The 15,849-nt window shown below is 43.6% G+C and overlaps 1 protein-coding gene across 1 annotated transcript; it reads left to right on the forward strand.

The window, feature by feature from the left end:
• Nucleotides 1–6,543: 6,543 nt before the first annotated feature.
• On the forward strand, nt 6,544–15,785 carry RPA2 (replication protein A2). Its single transcript, XM_035117965.2, has 9 exons — nt 6,544–6,667; nt 8,543–8,634; nt 10,390–10,491; nt 10,798–10,911; nt 11,486–11,560; nt 13,256–13,369; nt 13,673–13,786; nt 14,945–15,039; nt 15,137–15,785. Exons 1-9 carry the CDS (start codon nt 6,649–6,651, stop codon nt 15,219–15,221), a joined length of 810 nt encoding a protein of 269 aa, XP_034973856.1. The 5' UTR covers nt 6,544–6,648; the 3' UTR covers nt 15,222–15,785.
• The last annotated feature ends 64 nt before the right edge of the window (nt 15,786–15,849 follow it).

Consider the following 15,849-nt stretch of genomic DNA (forward strand, 5'->3'; position numbering starts at 1 on the left):
TCTGCGTCCACCTTAAATCCCAGAAAGTCCACCTGCGGCACTCCCAGTAAACACTTTTCCCGCTTCACCTTGAGGCCCGCCGTCTGGAAACGGTGCAGGACGGAGCGGAGGCGGTCCTCAAATTCCTCTGGTGTGGGCCCGGCGATCAGTACATCATCGAAGAAGGGGGTGACGCCAGGAATCCCTTTAAGGAGAGAGTCCATTAGATTCTGGAATATGCCTGGTGCCACGCTAACGCCAAATTGCAGCCGCTTTACTCTGAATGCCCCTCTGTGCGTCACAATCGTCTGAGCCTCTGCTGTGGCTTCGTCCACAGGCAACTGTTGATACGCTTGGGCCAAGTCCAGTTTGCCAAAGATTTTTGACCCAGCCAGGGTGGCGAGGACATGGCTGACCACTGGCACTGGGTATGCATGGGCCGTGAGAGCCTTGTTTATGGTGCATTTGTAGTCTGCACAGATGCGGACCGAACCGTTAGGCTTGACGGGTGTGACAATTGGAGTTTCCCAGGGGGCGTTGGGCACCGGCTCCAGCACTCCTTGCTCCACGAGTCGGTCCAATTCCTCGTCTATGCGGGGTTTCAGGGCGAACGGGACCCGGCGGGCCTTGTGCCTGATGGGTCGTACAGCGGGGTCTAGCTGTAGGGCAATGGGGGGTCCTGTATATCGTCCCAATGCCCCATCGAAAACCCCTGGAAACTCTTTGCATATGGCGTCCACGTCCACTTGTAAGCTAGTGCGGTTCACCCCGGTAACGGCTAGCCCCAGAGGTCCAAACCATGCCAGTCCCAGTAAGCTAACGTAGGGGCCCTTAACTACCAGCAAGTCCAATTGTTGCTTTCGCCCTCGATATTGCACCCTGAAGGTCCCCACCCCCATTGTAGGGACCTTACGTTTCTGGAAGTCCCGGAGGGTGAATGGGGCCGGCCTTAGTTTGGGACCCCCATTAGGGCACAGTTCCCTTAATGTTCGGGCCGAGATTATGGATAGAGTTGAACCCGTGTCCAGCTCCATGCGGCATGGGGCTCCCTCTATCTGTACCTCTATATAAATTTTCTCTGTGCTGGGATGGGGCAACTGGAATACCTGGTAGTCCGTGATCTCCGTCGAGTTGCCTTGGTGCATGGTGCCATGTGACCTGGGGCTCCTGGGTCGGTCATCTGATGCTTGTCGACGGGTGAGTCGAGCCCGACACACCCGGGCGATGTGTCCCAATTTTCTGCACTGCCTGCACTCTGCGTTGCGGAAACGACAGGTCCTCCTCTCGTGGTTCTCCCCGCAGCTTGCACAGTTCCCTCCTTCTCGTCGAGGCTGCTGTGGTGTGTGTGCTGCTTGAGTGCGCCGCTGTACTCGGTGTACTTCCTCCCTGTCAGATTCGGATTCGTCGGTGAGGTCTTCGTGGTAGACCCTCGGTTGGGATGGCGGGGCCGGTCGTGCCTCTTGCGTTGACCTCTCGGCGGCTTCGGTTGCCAGGGCTTCCTCCAGAGCAATCTGGAACGTGAGGTCTTTTTTAGCGTAGAGGCGTCGTTGCAACATCTCGTCCCTCAGGCCACCGACGAGGCGGTCACGAAGCATGTTCTCCAACTCTGAGAAGTTGCATAGCCGGGCGGCTTGGCGGAGGGAGGTCACAAACCCAGTTATGGTTTCCCCCGGGGCTTGCCACTTTGCGTAGAAGGCATTTCGGCAAGCTACCACCGAGGGCTGTGGTGAGAAGTGCTCCTTCAGCCGTTCCATTATTGTTTTGTACGAGACGGTAGCGACATCTCTAGGTGCAAGGAGAGCCCGGGCGATTTCAAACGTCTCCTCTCCACAGACGCTGAAGAATGTCGCCCTCTTCATGGCATCGTTGGTGACTTCTTTCGCTTGCAGGAGGAAGTTGAAACGGGCAGCGTACCCTTCCCAGTCTCCTGATGCTGGTTTGAATGGCGAGAAGCTGCTGTCGGTTGCCATTCTGGGTTCCTTGGGTCCTGGAGCTGAAGCCTGGATGCACGGTGCGATGCAGCGGTGCAGCAGGTGGCGGTGCTGCGGTGCAGTGCGTGGTGGCGGTCAGCTCAGCAGGATCCCATCCTCGTCGCCAGTGAAATGTACTCGGAGTCGAGAGTGAATTTCATGCTCTTTATTCAGCTCATAGTCATCAAGGAGAAGAGGAGAAGAAGAATGGCTCTTTTCCCAAAACCATCTGCTTATATACATTATTTACACAATGGGCCTTGCGTGATTGGCTACTTCAGGGCTACACCTGTGGGCCAATTATATTGTGGATTGACTTCTGCCTGCAGCCTGATTGGCTGCTCCTACAGGCCAATCAGGTAGCAGATTCACTTCTGCCCGCCGCCTGATTGGCTGCTCCAGCAGGCCAATCAGGTTGCGGATTCACTTCCACCTGGAGTTGGATTGGGTAGCTCCCGCTGTTTCTGAATCCTATTGTTCTAGGATTCAGCTCAGTACATAACAGCGCTCAAGTAGTGTCGCTTTAGAATCTCCTACTCTGGGGCTTCAGTTGCTGAAATACACTGCTGACCCAGCAGAGCAGAGTTGGCTCAGTTCTAATTTCTTGACACAAACATTAACAAGGCCAGCTTGGCTTGGCAGAGAGTAGAAGTTCAAGCTTTGTGACCCTTCCCTTCTACATCGAGAATGTGCAAGTTCGGGTGAACTTCACCGGCAGGCAAGAGACTGGGGTATCTAGTAGTTGTTATTGTACCCAACCTAGTTAATGCTTACTGTTTATTGCTTACATGGTTGTTATGAAGACAACAATAAAAAGAAACAGGGAGAATAACAATATCTGGCAAGTTTATAAGAAGTCGATTGAAGCAGTTCCTGTACTTTGAAACTCCCTGCCCATTGATATAAGGCAGGCATCATTATTGTACTCTTCTAGACACCTGCTGAAAACTTTTGTTTTTGGCAGACCCAGGCAGATGATTTGGATGCATCTGTTCCCAAATTTGCATTAGAGCAGGCATGTCAAACCTGCGGCCCTCCAGATGTTTTGGCCTACAACTCCCATGATCCCTAGCTAGCAGGACCAGTGGTTGGGGAAGATGGGAATTGTAGTCCAAAACATCTGGAGGGCCGCAGGTTTGACATGCCTGCATTAGATGTTTTATTGTGCTGTATATAGGTGTTTTAAGATGTTTTAAATAGCTTTCAGGTGTTTAAAATAAGATTTTATTGTGTGTGTGTGTGTGTGTGTGTGTGTGTGTGTAATTACAGAACTGTTTGCTGTCCTGGGCTCCTTTTGGGAGGCAGGGTGGGATATAAATTTAATAAATAAAAATATATAATATCCAAAAAAGCAGTGTGGGAGACATTTCATTCTCCCAGGACACTCCGTAAGTGGTCTTAAAGTGGCGATTCTGGAACAAAGGAATTCCTAAAGGAGGCTGCAAAGTGAAACTACTGAATCAGGAGGCTCGATTGACTTGTGGACCGAACCTAGACAAAGGAGTTTCAGCACTTCATATGTGTTACTTGGTTTGTCAACATCAGGAGGACAACTACGTTAACAACAGCTTTGTGAATTACCGCTGTTAACTACGGTATGTAATGATCACTATCTGTGCTTTTCTGAATTTCATTTACCTCTGAACACTACTCAGAGTAGATCTATTGAAATGAACGGACTTAAGCCAGCCATGTTGATTGATTTCAGTGGGTCTGCACTGAAAAGGACAAACCCTGGAGACAGCCTACTGATTATAGTTCCACCCCAGGATAACACTTCATGCATCTGATGAGGTGGACTGTAGCCCACAAAAGCTGGGCCATGCCATAATAGATTTTGTTAATTTTTAAAGAGCCACAAGACTCTATACAATTGTTTCATATCACCACTTGCTTGCCAGACGTTAACCGTAGTATCTAAGTTTGCAATGCAATGCAATGGAAACCTATAGCTAATAGCTGAATCCTGGCTTGTTTGAATGGAGAAGCAAAGGCGCTCCAAGAAACTCTACTCACATACATTTCTTGAGTCATAAAGCCTCATGCCAATCAGTCCAATGCAGTCTCAGGGTGGAGTGCAGTTGTCATAGCTGCCAAGTTATCCCTTTTTTAAAGGGAAATTCCCTTATGCTGAATAGGCTTCCTCATGAGAAAAGGGAAAACTTGGCAGCTATGAGTTGTGCAAATGCAACTTTCTAACTCCCACCCACCCCTACATTGAAATTTGTGGTGAGCGATGGTCTGAAGGCATATGATGCACCTGCATTCCTGAAATTCCGCAGGTTTGGACCTTGCCAGTGCTATAGTGGAGAGCCTGGGAATGCTATAAATGCCACCTTGAAAAATGAGATGTATACATGCGTATTTATTTATTTTAGATTATTTACATATCACACTTCAAATTCTATTTTTTTAAATAAAAGGATAATATAACAAAGCTAGTATAATAAAATAAAAACAGAATAAAATTAATAAAATTTAAAAGAACAATAATTGATAATAAACACTAACAGTTCTACATATGTCTGTTGTTGTTTAGTCGTTTAGTCGTGTCCGACTCTTCGTGACCCCATGGACCATAGCACGCCAGGCACTCCTGTCTTGCACTGCCTTCTGCAGTTTGGTCAAACTCATGTTCGTAGCTTCGAGAACACTGTCCAACCTATGTCCAACCAAGCTATGGTTTTCCCAGTAGTGATGTATGGAAGTGAGAGCTGGACCATAAAGAAGGCTGATCGCCGAAGAATTGATGCTTTTGAATTATGGTGCTGGAGGAGACTCTTGAGAGTCCCATGGACTGCAAGAAGATCAAACCTATCCATTCTGAAGGAAATCAGCCCTGAGTGCTCCCTGGAAGGACAGATCGTGAAGCTGAGGCTCCAATACTTTGGCCACCTCATGAGAAGAGAAGAATCCTTGGAAAAGACCCTGATGTTGGGAAAGATTGAGGGCACTAGGAGAAGGGGACGACATATGTCTACTCAGAAGTAAATCTCACTGAGTTCAATGGGACTCACTCCCATTAAAGGTTATTTGGGGCCGTAGTGATCATAGCAACATAAAAGAATCAACAGATTGTGGGTGTGCAATCTTTCACCTGGAAGGGTAATCAAACTCAATGACATTTACTTTTGAGTAAACAATATGTATAGGACTGCGCCTTTTAAACACCTAAAGAAGTTGGGATGTGTGTGTGAATCTTTTGTCTGGCACCAGAAAGACAATACTGTGTGGTACTAAGGTGGTGGAGTGGCTAGATGGAAAAAGAGAAAGGGCAGGGCCCCTGCTGCTTGAATAGTCATGCATAGGAGGAAATTTAATGTACAGTACAAGATATAATATGCCCAGTGTGGCTGGTAGAGCCCAACAGTATGTGGCCCCAGAGCCAATGAGAGACAGAGCTGATTAATCCCAGTTTCGTCCCTCTCCTCCTCTCTGGTATAATAATGAAATTAAGGAAGAGGAAGTGGGCAGGAACTGCTACTACCCTCTGGGTTAGTTGTAGATAGGCAGGTGGAGGTGGGCTGGATGCAGACTGGGGTTGGTGGGGCAGTGCCCAATTTGGCCTAACAGACAAGCCTGCACTGATACAGAAAAAACATTGCCATCTATATTGGCTGCCAAGCTGGGAACTAGCTATTGATCGTAACCTACTGGCATGGTTAAGAGCTTCACTGGTGACTTGGGCGATACATGCACAGTATTTGAACTGGTGAGTTCCAGCACTTCTTTTTCTAGAAGAAAAATAGCACTGCCCTTATTGGTAGACTTCATGGCCTCTGAAAGCAGTCATTCTTAAAAGAAGCCTTTACAAAAAGGCACTTGTAGGGTAAGGAGAATTCACCATACATATACAGTATACAATTCCCAGTTCCCTGGGGAAAGGGATTGTCTGTTAAACCATTCTGAGAACTGTAGCTTAGTGGGGGGGGGATAGGGGTCTTCTAAGAACTCTCAGCAACCATTAACAATCTATGCATTACACACATAGATTTGCTCGGATAGTTTTGATGTCTTCAATTCCTTTAATCTTCTGTATTTTAATATTGACTTTTCCCCCTTTGGAGCATGCTTTAATATACGTAGATACAGTGATTTTTTTTATTTCTTTAAAAATGTTTAGGGGTGCTTTCATTTTGACTCAAGAAAACCATAATTTTTAGTTCAAATTGGGAAAAATAAAATACAGTAAATGGACTAAAGTACAAAGATTCACAAAATGTTTTGGTGTATGCGTACCCCTGCGTACCCCCAGAGAGAGAAAAAACACTGCATAGATATATCTGGGTTGGGGGTGTTCTTTAATATTACTTTAGCGTGCGCATAAGAGGCAGCCACCGATTTGGACAGCTTTAGCCCGCCGCCATCGCCAGCCGAATCACCCAGCCTTGGCGTTCGCACGAGAACCTACAGCGTCGCGCTTCTCCGCGAGCCCTTTCCCTCTATACTCCCAAGGCTTCGCGCGCGGCGCTCCAACAGGGCCCGCCCCCGCGAGTACCTCCCCTTTGCCTTTCCTCGATTGGCCCGCTCGGGTCAGCTTGAGGAGGCTGGCCTATCCTGAGCGCTCGTTTGGCGCGCTCAGGGTGGGGCGGGGCGAGAGAGAGGAAGAGCTTGGTGAGGGAGAAGAGCTCGTGGACCCGCTTTCCCGCAACGGTCCCTCTTGGCGCGCGCTGCTCCTCCTCCTCCTCCTCCTCGCGGCATGTGGCTCGGCGGTGCCGGTGAGCGGCTGTGTGCGGTGCGCGTGCTTGTGGGGAGACCCCCGGTTCCGCGAAGGCGGCTGGCGCCAAGGAACGTCGCGGAGCTTCTTTCCCGGGGTGGGGGTTTCCGGGATCCTCCTCCCTCTGCTGCCCTCGGGCCCCGCTTCTCCAAGCCCAGAGTTTGGGAGTCAGTCCAAGTCTCCTCGACGTGCCTTGCCTCATTGAGTTATTTAAAAAAATGATTTGGGGCCTGTCCCCCCCTCTTGGCTACGGCGTCCATAGAGGGGGGGCAGTTTTGGGGCGGCGCGCCAGTACCCTTGAGCCAAGGCTGGCTATCATGGGTAAACTAGTAGGCAGCGTCCCCACATTTTAGGAGGCCTCTTCCCTCCCCCACCAAAAACAAAACAAAAACAACCCTTTGTGCAGCAGCTTCCCGTCTCCGTTGTCTTTGTCTTTAAGATTGTATTGTTTTAATTGCATTAATATTAATTGCATTATTAATCCTAGAAGGAACAAGCTGTTAAACGTTGAGCAACACAGATAACTAGTGATATTGAGTCACAAGGTTGCTGGAAGAACGAAGACTCTTTATTGGAGAAGTCATTTAACATAATGGGAAGAGTGTAAAAGTGGGGTGGAAAGGTACACAAATATTGGTACAGGAGCAGGTGCATTGGGGTAAAAGACTCAACATGGCTCGACCGAGTTGCCAAGGGGCTGCTTAAAGCATTTGACTATGCAGGGCTGCCCTAACCACTAGGCAGGGTTGCTAGATTCTCGCCCAGAGAAAGCACCAATGCATGTCCCGCATTACAGAGAGCAGTGGTGAGGGCTGTACTGTTGGAGAAGCTGGCCACTGACACTGCAGCATGCTTGGTGCTGGGACGGGAGGGCCAAAGGGGCCTTTTCGTTTCCGTTGGCAGTAGCTGGGTGGCTATGCCTGTGAGGTAGGGAGATGGCTTTGGGGAAAGGCTATGATGTGCAGAAGGTCCCACGTTCAGTCTCTGGCCACCTCCAAGGTAGGGCTGGGAGAGGTCCCCTGCCTTGAAACCTGGGAGAGCTGCTGTTGCCAGTCAGTGCGAGCTGTACTGAGTTAGGTGGCTTAATGGCATGACTCTGGATGAGGCCTCTTCCTCGGTTGCCTTCTTCCATACACTTTTGAGGCACTTTTCAGTTCCTGCACCTGCTGGCTTAGCTTTGCCAGGCAAAGTTGAGGGAAGTGGGGAAGACAATAAACCATCCAGTCACCGCCCCATGTCACAGTAGGACTCTCATCATCACTTGAATTAAATTGTATGAACTCTCCTTTCTTGCAGGTTTTAAGCAGAGGTTGGATGACCATCTGTATGGATGCTTTAGCTAAGATTCCAGCATTGTGGGGGGTTGGACTAGATGACCCTTGGGTCCCTTCCAGCTCTATGATTTTATTGAATTTTAATTAATTGGGGAAATGGAGGTAAAAGGTGTATCAAAGTGGGGAGAGGGCAGCTCTGTGTGTAAAGTATTTGGGTGTGGAAGAGAGTGTTGTGGGTGATCCTCAAAGACAGAGGTGTGGGTTAAAATGACTGGTGGGTCGTGCCTCCAACTCTTTCCCTTCTGCTCAGGTGTTTTGTCACCTGCCTCTGGCCATGCAGCTTAGCTGTGGTTTATTTCTGACCATGGCTTATCATTATCAGTGAACCAGGACAGTGTGGTGGGCTTCTTTTGGGTTTCTTGGAAGCTGCAACTAATTGCTTCTAGGATCCTTGTGTCTCACAACTCTCCCTAAAGTGTTCTATAACTTCTTTTATAGATTTTGCTCCATTCACTTGGATGACTTTTGCTCTTTTTAAGTCCAGGGACCTAACAGTGTGAAAATAGCTCTGCAACTTAATTTTATTCTGATCTCATTCCCAGGTGGCTATGACAATAGTTATGGTGGTAGTGGATATACACAATCACCTGGAGGGTTTGCATCACCTTCAGCAACCCAAGGTGAAAGAAAATCGGTATGTAACTTGTCTGTAACAAGTGAGGACTGTTACACATTTGAAATTTTATTATTATTATTTGCTTCCCTTCTCAAAGAGTCGTCATATTGGTTTCATAGAATGAAATGCACTTTGTTACAGAAATAATGTTTGGATCACAACTGAATTTGCTGCCCCTAAGCAGGGTGGATTTGATTTAAATCACTATTTAAATCACTAGTCAGTAAGGCTTGATTTAAATCATAGTTTTCTACATAAAGACTAATTCTTGCTGGTATAACTTTAATATGCTGGTAGATGAAGATTTTTAGAATAACAACTTTTCAAATTAGTTTTTTTATCCCCAGTTTAATAGGTTAATCATTCATACGGTACTGTATTTGGACAACTTTTCTGTTGTACTTAGGAAGGAGAAAAATAATCATTACCTTAATAATAACAATTTAAATAGATTTGTTCAACTGAAACAATAACATTACAGCATATGTTATTTGCTTAAACAAACATCCATGTTTGTTAAGTAATTTGGCTAAACAAAAACAATATATATATATTTTAAGAAACTTAAAGACTGTCAGCCCAGCCTACACATGAAAAACTTAAATACTGTCCACTCCAAACAATCAGAAAAATATTGTTTCTACTGTATTCTATTCACTGAACTTCTTGAAACTTAGCACTGGAGGGGTTGATTCTGTATTCATAGGTTTGTAGAACAATAGGATTAAGGTCTTTTTCTCAACTCTGTTCATGTTATAACATTTTTGCTGTGAAGAAGAGGCATGTGATCTCTGCTGAGTCAAATTCAGTTTTGAGAACTGCAAAAGTAAACCAAGCATCTGTGATAATATCTTGCAGGCAGAGAAACTGCCCAATCTTACAAAAACCTCTGGAAGAGCATGACATTGTGAATGGATTAATGGAATTTATTTACCAAAAAATTAAACATATACAACCTTATTCTACATAATTAAAAAACTAATCTTTATTTCATGATGGAATAACCTTTGGATGGTAATATATTTTCCTCAAAAAGCATTTTATTTCAAAAAATCCGATTTTTAATTTTTTTTAAAAAAAAAAATCGTTGATTTTTATCCTCCCTGCCCCTAAGCTAACCTATTGCCCTTGGGTATAGTGGTGCAGACATTGTTCCATCACCACTGTTGGTAAGAGTCAATTGCTAGTCTGATTGGTTATATTTGGAATGGGGTAGGGCACCATCTTGTTCTTTGCCTCGGGCAGCAAAATGTGTGGGCCAGTTTTGCTGTTCTGGTCCTCATGACTCATTAGCATGTTTATTTTCTGTGCAGGTTTTAATAGTTGGCTTCTTGGTGTATAACAGTTATACAGTAATAGCACCACAAAAATCCCATTCTCTCAAAGCTAGAAATTGAAATTTTAACATTTAAACTTGATAATGGCAGTCTTAATTTATGAGGAAAGAGGTAAAACTGTGATTTCTATTGGTGGCGGTTTATCTGTGGATCATATTTAAGGAATTGTTTACAGGCTTTGTAGTTCGTTATGCATTCATTTTAATTGTTTGCAGTGGTCCATAGCAGTACAATGATAATTAATTAGAACACCTTTACTACTCTTGCTTATTTTTTATAAAATTTTCTCATTTCTTCCTCTAAGCATTCTTGCTGTTCTGTGCATATTTTTTTTTCAAGCTGCAACAAAACTTGTTAATTGAACTCTGCAATATATATTTTTCTTTTCAAAGAGCAAGTTCCTGAAGATGAACATTTTAAAATATTGTCGTTGCAGAGGTCAAGATCACAAAATATTGTTCCCTGTACAGTGTCACAGTTACTTTCTGCTGAACAGGTAGATGATGCTTTCAGGGTCCGAGATGTTGAGCTTTCGCAGGTAAGATGTAAATTGTTCTGGGATTAAGGAAATCTGTCATGTGCCACCTGGATTGTTTTACTAAAGTACTCCTCAGAATTTCCCTACCTGCTTCCTTAAATCGAGCATTCTTCTCAATCATGAGACATCTCTGCTGGTTGTGGCAACCTATTATTCATTTGGGGTGGATAGATTTGTGGGCAGTAGTTAATAATATATAGAATGTTACAGTATTTAACTAAATGCTCTTGAGATAGTTTCTAAGCTTGTGATACAACTTGAAGCTAGAGGTTGTGTCAGTAAAAAATGTCATCTGTTTCTCTGCAGGTCATTATTGTTGGCATAATCAGGCAAGCAGAAAAAGCACCAACAAACATTCTCTACAAAGTGGATGACATGACCGCAGCCCCGATGGATGTCAGGCAGTGGGTCGACGCAGATGTAAATATCAGTTTGTCTAAACTAAGAGAGCCAGCATAATGTTATAGTTAGAGTGCCCAACTAGAACTGGGGAGACTTGGTGGTAGGAGACTTGCCTGGCATCTTACCTCTCCCTCCTTTTCTTGTGTAGCAGAAGTAGAATACATAATTTAAAATAGCTAAATAGTTCAAATTTGCTTGATTGAATTATTAATGCAAGTTGAACAGAATTTGACTTCATTTGGTGCATAATTTTTTAATTTGGCCTAGTGTCTTTCCAGTCCCTGCCCATGATTGTTCCACAGGTGATCAGGCAATGATTTATTCTTGCTTGTACACATTGCAGCAGAAAAACTTGTAGGGAAGCAGTCATAAAAACAAGAGGAGCCCTTCTGATTGGACTATGCAAACTATTGTCATCTCTCTAACTGTGCCATAATTATGGAAAAGTGAAAAATTGTGTTTTGAATGGCTTTGTCCATATTGTTCCATGTATTATATATGATGGTTGTTAAAACACTTTTCTCAAGTTTGATTACCAAATTGCTGGTAAAGGCCAAGAAACCACCATTCTATTCTCAATTTTATTATACAGGAGGCAGGTAGTGAGAATGTTGTGGTGCCTCCTCAAACCTATGTGAAAGTTCTAGGCCATCTGCGATCTTTCCAGGTAAGAAGATAAGATTATCCATTACTAATACCACTCTTCCCTCCCACACACCAAAAGGACTAATCCTTGCAATAAAGAGTCCTGTTCATTTTGTGTGTGACTATTAATTACTTAAGTAGGAAGGGTCTGTGCTCCTATGAAATCAGTCCTTGATCCTTAATTTGAAATGTGTTCCTCCTCTGTTGGGTATTGGGTTATATTTAGTTTATTAGTACTCTCTCTAGGTTCACTGAGATGGGAAACATGCTTCCAAGCCTAATATACACCCCTCCATTTTATTCACCTCTGTATAAAATATAGTGTCAGAATGAGTGGATTTGGCATATGTGAAAACGATATTCCATAGAGAGAGAGAATATGACTTTCATAAATGCATGATGTATCAAACTCATAATATCACATTTTTCGCTCCATAGGACGCACCTGACCATAGGACGCACCTAGTTTTTATAGGAGGAAAACAAGGAAAAAAAGATTTTGCTTTCTTGAATTGTCCTAGGCATAGTAGCCAACTCCTAGAGACCTAGGTGTCTTTGCCCCCCCCCCATTAAATATTTGAGGAAGCTTCTTTTGCAAAGGGGGAAAGCTCCATTTTTTTGAGGATCAGCTCAAAGATGTGCAGCTTTTTTGCAAATGGGAAAAGCCCTGTTTTTTTGGGGTGCTCAGCTCACAGTTGGGCATCTTTTTTGCAAAGGGGGAAAGCTCCATTTTTTTGAGGATCAGCTCAAAGATGTGCAGCTTTTTTGCAAATGGGAAAAGCCCTGTTTTTTTGGGGTGCTCAGCTCACAGTTGGGCATCTTTTTGCAAAGGGGGAAAGCTCCATTTTTGAGGATCAGCTCAAAGTTGTTGAGCTTACTTTGCACAGGGGGAAAAAATCCTGTTTTTATGGGGTTCAACTCACAGTTCTGCAGCTTCTCTAGGAAAGGAAAGGGACCCATTTCTACAGTTTCCAGACAGATAATCTAATCAGCCAGTCACATGTTGCTGGGGAAACAAGCAGCCTCCCTCTGCAGACAACAATTGAGGCCTGGGCAAGGGGACGGGGCGGGAGCTAGCTCCCTTATCTCCCTCCCGATCTCTTGCAATCAGCTGCTGAGCAGGTCCTTTCAACACTCTTCCTCTTGTTAGCCTCCAGCTCTTTCTTAAAAAAACAACACACAATCTGCCTTTCGCCCCTGGGCAATTCGGCTCCAGGGACCATGCATTCGCTCCGTAAGACTCACAGACATTTCCCCTTGCTTTTTCGGAGGAAAAAAGTGCGTGTTATGGAGCGAAAAATATGGTAATTCTTTGAAAATGCTGATTAGGAGTGGTTCATTTACTAATGTATTCTTGGATGCAGAAGGCTCTTTAAGATGTGGGGCTAGTCATCCAAACACTGAAAATTTGAACTTTGACTTTAAAAGGGAGAGTGGAAGTTTCTTAAGATCATGAACATAATTAGGAAAATGCACTCGGCCATTGTTTTAAGATGCCACTTAGCAGGGAGCACATTTGCATTTTTTTAAAAAGTTTGTTTTCCCCTATCACTAACGTAAAAAAATTAGAAGCTAACATTTTATCCGTAAGCTGCCTTGAGTCCCTGTCAGGAGAAAGGCAGGAAATAAATAAATAAATAAATAAAATAAATAAATAAATAAATAATACATGGGCAATAACTGTTCAATGAGATGTCATTTGTTTTCTTTATCATAGAACAAGAAGAGCCTGGTTGCATTCAAGATCCTGCCACTTGAAGATATGAACGAATTTACCACACACCTGCTTGAAGTCGTAAATGCCCATATGATCCTCAGAAAAGGCAACATGGTACATGTAGAAACGAGGTGCACACTAGCCTTTTCACAGAGGGCAAACAACTTCGAAACATTTGATTGGTGAAGAAAAATGAGCAGCGCAGAAAGTGTTAGCAAGCAGGAGGTTTGCACTAGCACAGCCAGGGCGGGCTTGGGTCTTTTTCAGTGGCACAGAGGAACCTCTCAACATCACTATCCTTTAGAATCTTGCAGTTGCCTGTCACATGTTTTCCCCAGTTCTAAAACTTCTAATTTCACACCTGTAGTATTATATACTAACCAAAGTTGGTGGTTGTTCCTTTTCCATGTATCTTAGCCAATGTCAATGAAGATGCCGCAACCACTTGGTTTGATGGGGATGGGCAACACGTCAAGTTATGGAGGAAATGGTGCCTTGCCAGTGAGTGGGCTCACAGCACACCAGACTCAGGTATGCATAAGGATGACAGGACAATTCTGGGCAGAGTGTCAGATTCCTTGTCTCTCGGTCTTCCAGTGACTGCTTTGTCTGAGGTCTTAGGAGTTGGGTCACTTTTGATGCCTTTTCTAATGAGAGTACAAACTCCTAGCTTTGAACCCATTGCTTTCAGCCCCTATATCTGCAGAGGCAGCCTCTTCTGAGTTTCTCTCATGCGCACAATTTATTGTACTTTGGGAATTTGCCATGCAGTCAGGTCATAAATGCAGTGGGTGATAACCAATGCTAGCCATACTAAGAATAGGCCTTTCAGTAGGTCTACTCACAAGTTAGACTAACATTAGATCTCAAACAACATAAAACACTAAATCAGCCTTCTAGGAGTGACAGCTGGCTGTTTAAAAAGTGGGTAACTTGCCTGAATGGCAAAACCAAAACTTAAGAACGAACTGAATTGCAGCAGGGGAGATTCACATAAGCTAGGGCCTTGCTTCTTCTTTTTGTGTGCAAACATTGCTAGGGTAGAGTAAAGACACTTCTTGCTGTGTTCTTCCCCTGAGATCCAGTACAGAAAGCTGCATGTGAATTATTAATTCTGTCAAAATGCCCCAATTGTTGTTGCAAAATTATTTTTTAAAAATACATATTTCCAACACTTATTTTTGATCGTTTCTATTTTGTCTTTTTGTTAATAATCAAGGCAGCTAAATAAAAAGAACATGATCAGCTAAAATGTTGTAATTTGATGTGACAGTGACAAACACACAGTAATAGTATGAAATACCAAACCATCCATCATAGTACAAAAAGAATCATATCAGAATAAAATCCCGTTTGGATCATAGCTTGCTAAAGACCTTCCTGAACAGGAAGGCCTTGAATTGCTCTCTAAAAATGTGCAAGTAGTTTTCGTCAGTAGTAGTTTAACCTCTTTATTATCAGTTAAATTTAGTATATTCCACTGCTGAAAGTTGATTTGCTTTTGCTACACCTCTGTTTAGAATTTCAGCAGTTATGTTCATCCTGACAACAGGAGGAATAACATTCCATATTATAATTATGATGTGCATTGAACGTGTTTCTTAAAGCAGATGGCATATTCGTCTTGTAAGTCTATACTGCACTGCTATTTGTGTTTGGGTAACACTGTTTAATTTCTTTCTGTTCAAGATTCTGAATTTGATTAAAAGCTCCACATCTGCTGAGGGGATAAGTCTTCAGGATCTGCAGTCCCAGTTGCGTAGTATTAATCTGCCAACACTGAAGTACGTATATATAAGCAGCCTAGGCTTTTGAAAGGAGAACTTACCCAGTGATCTCAATTTTCCAATTGGATCTTTTATGTCTTGTTCTCTTTTCCAGGAAAGCTGTTGAATTTCTTAGCAGCGAGGGACATATCTATTCCACTATCGATGATGAGCACTTTAAATCTACAGATGCCGATTAATGCTTTGTTTAGATATAATACCTTCGTCTAGTAAACTATTAGACCAAGATCATCATATCTGAACTGAGCTGAAGTGTCCTTTGAATTTGATTATTATGGAATGAGTGGTTTCTGCCCAGATCAACCATCAGATTATAATGCAGAAGTGACAACAAGCTGTACATCTATAGAAGGTAGTATCTTTATCTGTTGATGGTGAACATACTATTCTAGATAGACATAAATAGTGCACAAATTAATAATAGTATAAGGATACACACGCAAGTACATGTATTTCAGAAGAGAAAAATGGGCTTGATGGTAAGAGCATACAAACTCATAAGTCTTTGCTCATATTATATTTTGGGCAATTTTGGAAGTGATAACTCCACCCAGCTGTGACCCTCAACTGGTTGCCATGGTTTGGAAATGGCACGTCAGATTTCTCTATAGGTAGAAGAAAAATGCTTAGAGTTGTTATATATTTTTAAATTCTGAACACATCTGTTCCCCACTGCACTGTGAATGCCAAGTAGCCTTTTTTCAAGAAACATTTCCTATCTCAATAAAGCTATTTTTATTTTGCATCAGTGTTTCTTTTTCTTTTGTTGAGAATATTTGATTATGCAATTACAATATATACCGTAGC

Source organism: Zootoca vivipara, chromosome 6 (assembly GCF_963506605.1).
Source record: "Zootoca vivipara chromosome 6, rZooViv1.1, whole genome shotgun sequence".
Lineage (NCBI taxonomy): Eukaryota > Metazoa > Chordata > Lepidosauria > Squamata > Lacertidae > Zootoca > Zootoca vivipara.